The 13,426-nt window shown below is 35.6% G+C and overlaps 2 protein-coding genes across 7 annotated transcripts; both read left to right on the top strand.

The window, feature by feature from the left end:
* Window positions 1–2,348: 2,348 nt before the first annotated feature.
* Window positions 2,349–4,118, top strand: LOC140013223 (small ubiquitin-related modifier 1-like). Its single transcript, XM_072062400.1, has 3 exons — window positions 2,349–2,533; window positions 3,559–3,708; window positions 3,812–4,118. Exons 1-3 carry the CDS (start codon window positions 2,435–2,437, stop codon window positions 3,869–3,871), a joined length of 309 nt encoding a protein of 102 aa, XP_071918501.1. The 5' UTR covers window positions 2,349–2,434; the 3' UTR covers window positions 3,872–4,118.
* Window positions 4,119–7,044: 2,926 nt separating this feature from the next.
* LOC113713787 (protein XRI1) lies at window positions 7,045–10,788 on the top strand. Of its 6 annotated transcripts, none has more exons than XM_072062415.1 (9): window positions 7,045–7,164; window positions 8,233–8,282; window positions 8,608–8,736; window positions 8,835–8,974; window positions 9,475–9,538; window positions 9,629–9,722; window positions 9,814–9,842; window positions 9,945–10,025; window positions 10,287–10,788. In XM_072062415.1, the coding sequence occupies exons 2-9, from the start codon at window positions 8,237–8,239 to the stop codon at window positions 10,559–10,561; spliced, it is 858 nt and encodes a 285-aa protein (XP_071918516.1). In that variant the 5' UTR covers window positions 7,045–7,164; window positions 8,233–8,236; the 3' UTR covers window positions 10,562–10,788. The 6 variants fall into 6 exon arrangements, with proteins under 6 accessions (XP_071918516.1, XP_071918520.1, XP_027093387.2 ...); XM_072062419.1 differs by having other exon boundaries at window positions 7,054–7,164; window positions 8,564–8,736; XM_027237586.2 differs by lacking the exon at window positions 7,045–7,164 and adding an exon at window positions 7,175–7,639 and having other exon boundaries at window positions 8,838–8,974.
* Window positions 10,789–13,426: the final 2,638 nt, after the last annotated feature.

Raw genomic sequence — 13,426 nt, forward strand, 5'->3', positions numbered from 1 at the left:
AAATGGGTTAGCGATCACCCGTTGTTGTGAATAATTATGAAAAATTGTAATTCAAATGGACTCCTTAATTTTCGATATGTGATTTTTCATAGTGTTGATTTCATTATCAGTTACTTGGTACTATTAGTTATCCGTTGGTTAAGTGATAAAGATTACTAAATTAAAAAAGTGTAAAATTGTAGTAAAAATGAAGCGAACCTGCAATCTTTGTAAATTGGAAACGTGTTTTGTATCAGATGTAGTTCGTAACTTGCAAACATCTATATCTATATGTATTGAGGAAGGGGTTTTTATCAGAGACCCTCTCAATGGTTTCTAAACTTCTCATTCTTTTTTCTAGATTTTTGTATTTATTTTAATACATAAAAAGTAGTGGATTATAATCAACCCTATCACCAATCAAATTTGAAATTTAAAACATTCCCACTATCTACTTCATAAACCGTTTATACTTTATTATCTATACTTTAAATCCTTTTTACTCCTTAATTAAAAACAAATGCTCATTCGTATGCTATTTTAATACAATGTTACATTTTTATAATTAAGAAATATTTATCCCCAAACTAACCCTATAACCACCCCTACAAATGAGCTTTGTAAATTACAATTACGTTTCAAAAAAATCACAAATGTGCAACTACATGTAAAGTTGAGGGGGTACAGTGCAACTATACGTAAAGTTAAGAGGTTTACTATATTTAACCCTAAAAAAAATTCCAAGAACGGAACAAGTAGTGAGTTATAGATTTTTGTCTAGATTTTTGAATTTATCAAATCGAATGCATAATATTTGTAAGTATTTCATTTTAACAACATTCAATTACATTCATTTTTGTTCATATATCATTCATTTTCTAAAATAAATTTCTATTATTTTTTTAGGATCTATTTCATAAAAAAAAAAAAAATCCTTGAATGATATGCACATTCTATCATATTTCAAATTATTGTTAGACAGATATTACATTTTAATTGTGTTGGTACAATGTTTAAACTTTTTTTATTCACCATTTTATTTTTACTTTTTCAATAATGCCAGCACCGTGCGTAGCACGGGTATTCACACTAGTTTTAATGAAAACAAGAAGAACTTTTCACGGTTAATTGACGTACAAGGGGACAAGTACGTGGGCTACTTCAATATCATTATAAAATGCTACAGCCATTGCTCTTATATTATGCCAATTGCACATCTTTGTAATCCCATTGATTCGTGTTATATCCGAGAGGACAAGCATTCTATGTGATGTTTGTTAGCACACTCCTCCTTGATGTGATGTGATGTTTTCTTATACTTAGGTAATTATTATGCCCTCTTCCAAAAGGGTTTTTCTGTGGGCATCCGCTAATGCTCATAAAATTTATTTAACTTATCATGTATATATAAATACTAATAATTATTATATTTTTTTAATTTAATCTTACATATCCTTTCTTATATTTATTTATTTTTTCTAATTAGTTCTATATTTCAAAATACATGACGCGTGAAATATATCTCAACGAGTGTTCAATAAACATCCGTTAAAACAGACCCTTTTCAAAATTGATAACATGTGATTTGCCATATGGAGCATAATATATGAGGGGTCCGTTTTTAAGGATGGCAAGGTTTATAGTTTTGGATCTTCAAATACGCCCTCTTGCTCTTAGCTTTGTTGACGTAGGATAAGGGTAGATATATCAACAGTGCTGTCTGTCACTTTGATGAATGTTGCTTTGTTGCTTCACAAATTTTAATACTCCTAAGATGCAGCAAGTATTTGTAACGTAACACAGGTAATTTGCCGTGACAGTCTTTTAAACAATGGATCTGTGGTGTTGTTTGACCTATTTTTCCTGCGACGTTGTCGATGTTAGTCGCATGTCACTAGTACTGTTAAGAAAAGTTACGTAAAAGCCAAGAGAAAAAATTTAAAGTATTTTATTTTCAATAGCAATTATGATTTGTGAATATGACGTTAATAAAGAATTTTCAGAATTTCTAGATTATTACAAATTTCAGCATTAAGATTTTTTTGGCGGTTGACGAAGAAAAAGGAAAATGAAAATTCAAAGGCAATAATGCAAATTCTCTCTCTCTCTCTCTCTTTTTTTTTTTTTTTGGCCGGGGGAGTAAGAGAGTGTACTGCAGCTGTACTGCAGCTTTCCTTCGCCGCGCGTCACAATCAACCATCAATTCCCTCCGTAATCCAAATCCCAGTCAAATATAGTTTATTCTTTTCCACCACGTCCCCAATTCCCGCTCTCCGGACCAGCCACGTCACAAAACAAAACTCGGCAAAAGCCCTCCAGCGAATTACAAAACTACCCTTCTTCAAGGGTACAAAAGCCCGGGGGGCGGTTCACTTCATAGTAGCGCCTTACTTCCACCGGTTCTTTTGCATTTTGAGACTCGTTTTTATTTTTACCCTAGAACCAAGCTGCGAGAATGTCTGCACCGGGAAGCGGCGGCGGCGGCGGCGCTGGAGATGAAGATAAGAAGCCGACGGACCAAGTTGCTCACATTAATCTCAAGGTCAAGGGTCAGGTAACTGTATTAATTTTACTCTTACCTTTTTTTATGGACGTATTCCTGATTTTCCCTCATAATTCCTGTATCCTTTTATCTTTTTTATAGTGCATTTACCCTGATGTCATGCCTCTTCTTTTCCGCCTCTGTCCGTAGATATGTCTGTTTGTTCCTTTTCTTTTCTTTGAGAATGCGTTTTCCTGAATTTCAAGTCTCGGAATCTGTGCATGATCTGTCGGTGAACGAAATACAGTAATTTGTTCATTAGCTTTATTTTTGGTGCCTTTTGCTCTTAAAAGTATATCTTCATTGATCAGGAAACGTTTGGTTTGATCGCATGTAAAATCATTGGGCAATAATATTTGCTTTTTGTTCCCCTTCCTTTTGGGTGTTGGTAATACATGAAATTGTTAGCGTCGGGAATGTGATCAACCTGCATGGGTTGTGAAAGGAATTTCCATTGTGAAGCCTTGTGTTGTCTGCATACTTTCTTCACGGGTGTTGTGGTTGAAGAGGATGACCTTTCATTGACTCATATATTCTACTTATCAAAAAAAAAAAAAAAAGGAGAGATCGAGTTCCAAATTGTTTCTTAAACTAGCAGGTGGATCCAATAAAAAGCTTTCTTTAAAAAGTTGGGTAAACTAACTGTAATTTAATAAATTTATCTGAGTATTTCAGTTCTTACCATCTTAGCCCTGGTATCTAAGTTGGATAAACTAACTGTAATTTGGTAAATTTATCTAAGTATTTCAGTTCTTACCATCTTTGGCCTGGTGTCTAAGTGCTGCTGATTAGACTTGAATGAGTAATCTTGAAAATTAATTTGAGAGATTAGTTTGCCTCATTCAGGCTGGTGCTGAAAGGCCTTTATTGGAGGGTTGTAATTATTCTTCTCTGTAGCTATCCTTTTATTTTTAATTTTTTTAGTGCATTAGTTCCTTCCAGTTTGTGTCTCTGACTTGTCGGTGAACTCTCTTTTCGATCTGTTTTATTGCTTGCTCATAGACATTGTTTCTTTGCTGGCATTGTTTGTTTGCTAGGATGGTAACGAAGTATTCTTTCGGATCAAGCGCAGCACTCAGTTACGCAAGCTTATGACTGCTTACTGTGATAGACAGTCAGTTGATCTGAACTCGATTGCATTCTTATTTGATGGTCGCAGGCTTCGGGGAGAGCAAACCCCAGATGAGGTAAATTACTTTTGTGATTATCCAATACTTTTCTATGGTATTAATACTCTTCGTCTTATCTTTTAATCTGGAAATTTCTGCTTCTCTTTGCATTTTGGAATAGCTGGAAATGGAGGATGGTGATGAGATAGATGCCATGCTACATCAAACTGGAGGAGCATAAGCATGATTGTAATTAGTAATATATGGTTTCCTGGATATACTTGTACCTGCGGTGAAAGGAAACCTTTAGTTATTGCTGTTTGCTCTAGTTGGAAGTATCATAAAGTGAATTAGGAATTATGGCCTTAACTTTGCTATCATTAGCATCCTGTTATTTATTTTTTAGGTGACTCCTCTCTGTAATTCTAGTGGCATTGATCAGTATGAAGCCTTTTTCCTGCTTGTTAGTATGAAACTTTGTTTGATCAGACTCCCGGCTTTTGATTATTGTCTATAATTCCCATTTGACATGAAAGCACTGAGCCAAGAAAAAAAGGGCCAAGCATGAACTAGTGCTGTCTGCTGGTTTCTTCATCTATTTCCAACATATATTGGAACACGAGATGACTAGTTTGCATTGTGGTTTTGGTTACGGTCATTTTGGCTACTTTCATTTCAGTGAATCGTACATCGTCTCAATTGTTGTTTGGAATGGGCGCCTCCTTTCACGGGACTTCACTCATTGAGTGTTGTAAAGATGCTAGGCAAGAATTTGCAATCTTGTAGTGAGTGGCTAAAAGTTGAATGTCTTGTTAATCATCAGGCCGTGATTTCATTACGATTTAGGTAGTTGTGATGTTAGTCTGCGTCCTGTAGGATTGCTTTTGCAGTTTCAAACCTGCATGGTTACTGTAGTACTTGGATCCGCACGGACGGTATGGCACGGATTGATAATGATGGTATTCTAGAGTTGCAAACGAATCGAGCCGCTCGCGAGCGGCTCGAGTCAAGCTCGAGTCGATCTCGAGCCGGTTCGAGTCAAACTCGAGTTCGAACTCAAACTCAGAATATTAAGCTCGTTAGGCTCGCGAGCTTGAGTATATATATATATTTTTTTTATTTAATAATAAAATTACGTATATTATATATATATGTTTTTATTTTTTATTTTCATAGTAAAATTACGTATATATCCTTAATATTTTATTATTTGTTAAGAAAAAAATATTATTTTATTTATTTTTTTAAAATAAAATAATTATTTTTTATTTTTTTCGAGTTCGAGTTCGACTCGAGCTCGGCTCGACTTGATTCGACTCGAGCTCGAGCTTGAAAATTGCCGGCTCGTTTAGTCGAGGCTCGGCTCGATTAGCTCAAAACTCGACTCGACTCGACTCGTTTGCAGCCCTATGGTATTCAAACATATTTTTGAGTTCCTTGCAGACTTTCCGGGTGTTTTCTCGGATAAAAGCCAAATACAAGCTATGGGTGTATGATTATCGTTATCCGTATCCGTATATATGTCTCAAGACAGCCGTGGGTGTAAGGGAATTTGCCAAATTGGTTCCTAATATTTTTGAAAAAAAAAATTTCAGTCCTTAACATTTAAAATCAGTTAGAATAGTTTCTAACATACAAACTATGTGTCAGTTTGCTCTTGCTTATTTTTCCAATTAAAATTTGGGGGCATAATTTCAAGGGTCAGTTTGGCCTTGCTTATTTTTCCAACTAAAAATTGCATTTCTCTCCTTCGGGCAAAATTAAAAATGCTTTTCATTTTTAATTGAGTTTTTTCCCTCTTTGATTCACATTTCTTAAATCAAATCTTAATTGCCTCATATCAAAATCGCAATCGAAGAAGAAAAAACTCAGTTGTGGCTACATGCGATTTTTAATTAAAGAAATGAGCAAAGACGAACATTTGAACCAAATTGACATATAATTTGTATGTTAGTACCATTGTGGCTGATTTTATCTGTTAGGAACTAAAAATATTTTTTTGAAAATGTGAGGCACTAATTTGGCAAATTTTCCTATATATTATCCGTATTGTCGATAATCAAATAAAGGGTCATTGTCTAATTGTGCAAGTTCTAATTCCCCTGTATGTGCCTGAATGAACCGCAAGTCGATGAAGAACTTTTGCAAATTCAGTAAATCTTTAGACTTATTGTTAAGTGATGGACAATAATGGGATTCAAGGATGTGAGCCCCATTTTTTTTATTTCTTTCTTGGAAAAAAATATCATTAATCACCGCCAAAGTTGAGTATAATTGCAATTGGATTATATTTATAACTAGGTTAACGGGTGTCTATTCAGCAACTGAATATTACATTTGGATTATATTACACAAAACATTAAGAGAGCTTAATGGGTGCAAAGAAGTATCAATGGTTAATTATGTATGATAACAAGTGTAGAAAAATTTTATTTTTTACTTTTTTTTTGAAAATTTCCTTTCATATAATTGAAATGTATACAAAAGAATTTTTTTGTTGGCATTATTAATTGTATAAGAGTAAATGAGTTCAGTCTTTAATTTTAGAGGAGGAATGAGTTGGGTGATAATAGAGAAAGAGTGTAAATGAGAGGTTTCGAATATGAGACTTTTTTCTTACACTAAAAAAAAAAAAAAATTTGATCTTAATTTTAACTAATTTTTCGCCCAAGAATGTGCTAAAACCACATTGATAGGTAAGTCATTGATGTGGCGATTAAGAAAAAAAGATGGGACTTCGTCAATTTAAGAGTGTGTTTGATAGAATTGAAATCTAAAATCTGAAATCTGAGTCCGTTAAATTGCTGATTGATAAATATTAAATCTAACACAATTAAGGGTATTAAAACTAAATAGGCAGTCTCAAAGTAGACCCAATTCAAAAATACAAACAATAAAAAATGGGGAGTTGGAGAGAGAAATAACTATATACCACAAATGCCCTGATTATCTTGCATTAGTGATTTTATCTATATGACTAATACTAATTTGCCTATAAACACCTTACACGGGGTGATCTATGAAGTACAATCAGTTTACAAACATGTACATTATGTTAGATGTTAGTTACTTACATGTTTCTATATTGGTTAAAGGATTCTAATTTATCGTTAATTACATTAATTGTGTTTATAACTAATTTCACCAAATTTACCCTGATAATCACGAAATATTAGCTAACTTGTGAGGGTATTTAAGCCTTTTTGGCCATGATGATGTAAGAAATGGGACCTAAAATTCTGACAGAGGAGGTTTGTGATATTTTTGAAATCACAGGGGAGGAGAGTGAGACTGTCAGAAACCTCAGGGGAGGTATCTGAAATTATCCCTTAAATCTATCATAGAAGGGATTTTGTATTGGGCCGACGCCCTGTCGTCTCTATACTAATCGGATAAAAACAAAACAACGGAACAGTGGGGGTCGAAGGGGGTCTCGTTTTCTCTGAACAGTTATTTAGATTAGGCGGCAAAATCTAATGACGCGCGAAACTAGCGAATGTGCGTGGGTGTACCGTGATACGTGACGAAATAATGGTGATGTTTTGGTAGTATAAATCACATTTATCTGCACGCTTAGCAACTAAATGATTCTACCTTTTCTTTTACTGCTCTTCTTCTTCATGTGTAATACGATTGAAAACCAAAAGTTTTTCTTTCTTTTTTTTTTTTTTGTGGGAAAAGTAGGTTATGGCAATTATTAAGTGGTACGGGTTGACAACACGTTTTCCCAAATTAGTGAAAGATAATCGCACGAGTAACGGAGTTGGAGTTGCAGTCTCAGCCGTCGTGGTTGCTTCGGTGCCCAGTCCTGTTTAAAATAAACCATATAAATACCAGTCTTTTTTAGTACAACAAATATCCACGGGGGAAAAAAAGGCCCATAGGCAAAAGAGAGTCGCCACTTCCCATCTTACTCCGCCTCCGCCTCCGCCTCCGCACACATCTCAAGCATTCCCTTTCTAAGTTAGTGAGGTTTTGATAGTTCAATGGATTATGATATTGAAAACAAGTGAGTCCCCAAATTCTTCAGTAGTCAATTGCAGCAACTTTTTTTTCCTCGGATTGCAATGCTGCAGTTGATTTTTTGTAGGGGTTTGCTTCGGTTTTAGTAGCAAGGGAAGATTTAAGAATTTTGATGGCTTTTAATTTGCTTAAATTTGATAGCTGTTCTTCTTCTTCTTCCTTTTTTTTTCCCCTGGATTTTCGTGGAATGTTTCTGCAGATGCACTAAATACGTTTATCCATGGGGAGAGAGAACTAAATAAGAGCAGTTGATATTCATGCTCTATATGATTTCTGCGTGCCTTTGTTTCTAGGCATTTAAACTGTTGGGGAACTTATTTGCTATACTTGCTATTTAGTCAGTTCATTATGATTACTACCTATTTGCTTGGGATTGGTTGCGGTCCTTTTGTGGATAATGTTTTTGTCTTGTCATTTGATTGGTCTTATTTGACAATGCATCCTAATTTTGATAATGCTTGTACTTGGAGCATTTGTCTTCTATCTTTTGGGCTGACTTATACTCTGAATGCTACGAAACTGATTTTCTTTCCATTTGAAGTTGTGATCGAATGTACGTTTTTTTGTGGAATGATACAGTGAAATGTGGGACTGGCAAGGCACAAATATTTGCCTTCAAGAGAATATTGGTTAGTAATCTGTGGCTTCAATCTTGAATTAGCAATACAATTGTGCTAGAATCAACTTTCTTTCCCTGAAACATAAATCTGCGTACTACTTTTTTGAGCAAGTCCTACACTTGCCCTGTGTTACCAGAAACCATACGCCTTATGCCTGCCATTCTCTATCATGGCGGGTGTGATTCGCTTGGTTTTTGGACACATATGTAGCGTTATAATTTAGTATTACAAGATTATAAGGAAATTTCATGTTTCCTGGGATTAATTTGTGTTTTCGCTTGATAAATAAGGCACTGAATAATCATAAACTTGACGCTTTGGATGTGCCTTTTAGAATCAGCAGGCATGTCTAAATGCCTGTGGAGTGATATGAAACAGAATCAAGATGTTTCCTACATATTCGACAATGAAATTACTCCAGTTAAAGACTGTGGAGACTTGGTTTACTACGTCAACAACTATGGTAAACCCTCAATCACCTGAATTTGCAGTTTTGCTTACTGTAACCCTCAATCAGTGCTAATGGGACACTCCTGTCTGATGTGAATCTCTGTGATTCAGAAGAGATGAGTGAGAAATTAGAGAAACTTGAGGAGCCTTCTTCGCAAGTAAAGAGGCGTCGAATGCTGCAGTTTGACTCTGAAGGTCTGAATACCCCATTTTGCAATGAAGATACATCATCTTCATACCTAAGATCAAAGGTTCTAACAATTTTCTCTTGAACTTCTTGATAGAACAATTTGTTTACAATCAATCATTCTTTCATGCACCCAAGGTTTATTTGCTCTAGCTCTGGCAATAACTTATACCTGTGGCCTTTTCCATCCCTGGACTTATCATCTTATATTATTTGCTATTCATTTGAGTGGTATACTTATTTATGGAAGAGTTCCTCATCTTGATATGATGTGTCAGAGTTTATGCTTATCTCTCTGATGATCCCTTTTCATTTTCTGTAAAATGTCCTTAGCTCTCATTGCTAATTTGCTGGTCAGCATGTGGTTAGTTACTCTGGCACAGCTCAAGTTCAGTAATCTTTAATACTCCATCTAGATTTCCATTTTCTAGCCGTTGGTTAATTTATGTCAAATTAAAGGCTTGTATTTCCTACAATGAAAGTAACCAACTGATGCAGATGAGAGTCAATCTTTGCTTGAAGCTATGCTCTAGATAATACAAGTACAATCATCTTTGGTTGCAGGATAAAGAGAATTCTGCTGAAGAGGCTGTGTCAGAAAAGTCACATTTGGTTTCTGGATATGCAGGTTTACCTTGTGTATAGCGTTGTGCTTAATCAATGTATGGCATTTGACTTATCTTGCACAATCATGACAATGATACTCAATATTCTCCAGATGATACATCTGAATCCGCTTTTGAGGCCTTAGATCAATCATCTGAAGGATGGCTAGCTAGTTGCTTTACTGATGCAGACAGCCCTGGTGATCTGTATGTTGCTGTAGACATTATTATTGTTGAAATTTTTTTTTAATGTAGTACTTTTGTAGTTGTATAATCTGATTCTCGGTATTGTGCGCAGCATTTCTGATGTTCAAATTGATATAGAAGGTATATGAGTATGGCTTTGACAGTTTAAGCTTCAGTTTGTGTTTAGCTTCACCATTTCCTCCCTTCTTTTTGCACTCAATGTCAGTTTTCTATTACTTGTAGAACTTCTCAACAACGAACCAGAACCTGCAGTAAGCACAAATCAATGTCGTCCTGCTCGGACTCAAAGAAATGTCTTCAGAGGTGCTAATCCTTGCTCTCTCTCTTTATAGTACTTTATTCTTACAAGTAAAGATTTTCAGCTTTTGTGAAATTTGGACTATGTCAACTGTTACTGTAAGCCTTCGACGTTCCTATAGCACGACAAGCGCTGTGTCCTAGTAAAAATGGACACTGTTCGCTAACTTGTCTCTAGTTTTATTTGGAATGAAACAAGAGTCACCACTGAACTTCTTGGTTTATACCTGAAGGAAAATCAAGTGACTTCCATTTGTCTACCCTCAGGTAGGAAATCTTACATCCAGACTCCTGCAAATTCGGCTTCAACTGTTGCCTACCCCTTTGCCTTCATCAAACCATGTGCTGTTCGTGGAGATGTCACTCTGAAGGACATTAACCAGAGAATACACGCTCCACCACCATCAAAATTAAAGCAAAGTTATGACGACCCTGCTGCTTATCCAACTTCGGCATTTTCTGGGAAACTGGTGATTGGCAGCACAAAAATCCACACCGAAGGAGGAAAAGGCAGCATTACAATTATGAGAACTAAAGGTTGATGCCGTGAGGCGCTGGAATCTCTCTGTTTTCGAGTGTTACATAAACTTAACAGGCCAACCATTGTAGAGTTAATTTGAGGTTGTGCTAAACAATGAGCCAGTGGACCAATATTTGCGATTGGAATGGGAAAGAAATCGTATCCTCTATATTCATTACCATGTATACCGGATAGCACTATAAAATCACTTTAATTATAGTATACATCATTCTTGGTTTGCTTGTTTCATTCTCTTTTCCGGTTTTCCCTCCTCGCTTTTGTAGTTTGTCCTATCATACGAGCAGTAGTAGTACTTTTATCTGGGCCATCATTCCTTGTGACCGCGAGAGATTGGGACATTCATTCGGGCACATGGAATCTCCACTGGTGGAACGAATGGGCTTAGCGTACCATATTGATTGGCAAGCCGCATATGGAATGGCAAGTCCGCATAAAGGCCCAGTAGTCGGTACTCCTCAGTCCTCTCCATTTTAGCCAGACTGGAAAATGGAGGCGAAAATGCCGCGACACCACCCTTATTAATCGTGGATTGGGGATGTAGTTGAAACACTAATAGCTAGTTTGGGAGTTTAGAGTAGGAAAAAAAGGAAGAGAAAGGGTAAGTTAGAAAAGAAGAGAAAGGATGGGAAAGGATCCAAGTTCCTATCTAAGTTGTTTGGGAGTTTTAACAAAGAAAAGAAAGTAAGTAGTTTTCTTTTGTTTGGAAATTGAATACAAATGAAAAGAAAAGATATCTAAAAAATTACTTTACAAATATGCCCTTTTTATAAGGTGAAATGAGGTGTTTTGATGAGGGTTTTATAGTGGGGGAACTCATCGAAAATTAAAATTTTTTGTATCGAAATTTTAAGGGTAGTTTTTCCATATTTAAAAATTTACTTAAGACTTCCGCACTTTCCTTTCCTCTCTGACTAATTTTGGGCTCCCAAACAATGGAGAAACTTTATTATCCTTTCAAAAATATTTTTTTTTCTTTTCATATCCTTCCTCCCAAACTAGCCATAAAACTGGACTTTTGACAGAAAAAAAAAAAAGAAACACTAAAACGGGACAATGCTCATTATCACAATGACTGATTATGGAGTGAATTCAATCAAGTGGTCGGCCACATCATGCCCTGGCTTTGATTATTGTCAACAAAACAGCTCTCACTAAAGCCACGGAAACATGCCAAACCAACAGAAATGGCGACCCCAACCCAAACAAGATGTGATTAGGACCGCTGTTAAAACTCAAACCACTCATCTCGTGTTACACTGGTCTGAGTTGATAGGATCCATCCTGGCCATTCCTTGGTTGAGAAGGACCACGGTACATTACGAATCCACCCAATATTTCACTTTAAAATAAAACAGTAGCATACACTAGTAGCACTCTGTTTGGATTGTGAATTATTAGAGATATTTTTACTGTAGCATTTTTTGTGATGTGATGTATGTGAGATAAAAAGGTAATTGGGAAGGTAAAAATGTGTATTGGAAATTGTAATGATGATGTAAGCAAATAAATTTGGAAAAATAAAACCCAATCCAAACAAACAGCGCTATTAATATTAGGTTTTGCATTTTATTGCTTCATCAAATTATTAGTTGTAAGACTCCCTAGACGATCGCTCTGCGTCCCCTATGCATATTATTTGACCAACAGACTAAAACAGAATGCAAAAATGAGGTGAATGCCAACTCATTAAACTTGATTGCGTCTAAACTCAAGCAATAATAGCTAGATTAAAGAAGTAGTCAACAATTGAATCGATGGACTATGATTGATGAAAAGATGTTTTTGTATGCACATGGAACTCCAATTAATAGCGCCCCTCGGGAATCAATAGCTTTGTTTTTTTTTTTTTTTTTTTTTTTTTTTTTTTGTCAACACAGGGGTGTCCGGGTCAAGACCCGAAGGCGGCCCGACTAATCCCCTGCGCCTGGAGTACAGCGCCACCCCAACCGCACCCAGGCGTTAGGTGAGGTTCGATCCCACGACCTTGCGAGTGGTTTTCCAGCCGCAGACCGGGTGATCTAACCCCGGGGGGCTCAATAGCTTTGTTTGAATAGAGTATTATTTGAAATATTATTTGAAATAATTACTGTAGTACTTTTTGTGATGTGATATATGTGAGATAAAAAGATGGTTGGGAATATAAAAAGGTGAGTTGGGATTGTGTTTATGATGCAAGCAAAATATTATTTGGGATATAGTCACTATCTACGTATCCGGACTGAATAGTGAACCGGAAGAGATTTTTGTTTGCGGTTCAATTGATTCAACTCTGATTCAAAGGTTTAATCATTTTTTTATTTATTTTAATATTAAGAATTTTGGATAAAGCTGAAACTCTTGTTGTAAAAAATAAAAATTTGGTGAAACCCAGTTAAACCTCTTGATTTTTATTGATTCTTAGCCAGATTTGATCAGTTCAATTGAAATTTTGAGTCAACTATTGAACCAAATTAAGGGTATGACCAATTTGCAGTTCGATCGATTGAGCCGATTGATCCAACTCAATTTTCAAAACATTGTCGGAATAGATAGCCATTACATATGATCCTAAAGGAGCTCTTACTCATATTATTGGAGATTAACCCACAAAAATAAAGAGCTAAGTTTGAAGAATTTAATACAATCAACTGATTACTCGAGAAAAGATCTGGAAAAGGACTCAGTGCAGTTGGGGTCTCGTACGATTCAATCCGATTGTTGTATTCTTTTATATTACTTTGTGTATAATTACATTGCATTGTTGTATTCATAGTAAAAGTGATATACATAAATAAAATACTTGACATATGTTCGATACAATATTATATTATATTTGTACATAAAAATTTTGAATATGTACGACAATCGGCCGAAAACTGCACAGAAC

The sequence above is a fragment of the Coffea arabica genome, chromosome 1e, assembly GCF_036785885.1.
Source record: "Coffea arabica cultivar ET-39 chromosome 1e, Coffea Arabica ET-39 HiFi, whole genome shotgun sequence".
In the NCBI taxonomy this organism is placed as follows: Eukaryota; Viridiplantae; Streptophyta; class Magnoliopsida; order Gentianales; family Rubiaceae; genus Coffea; species Coffea arabica.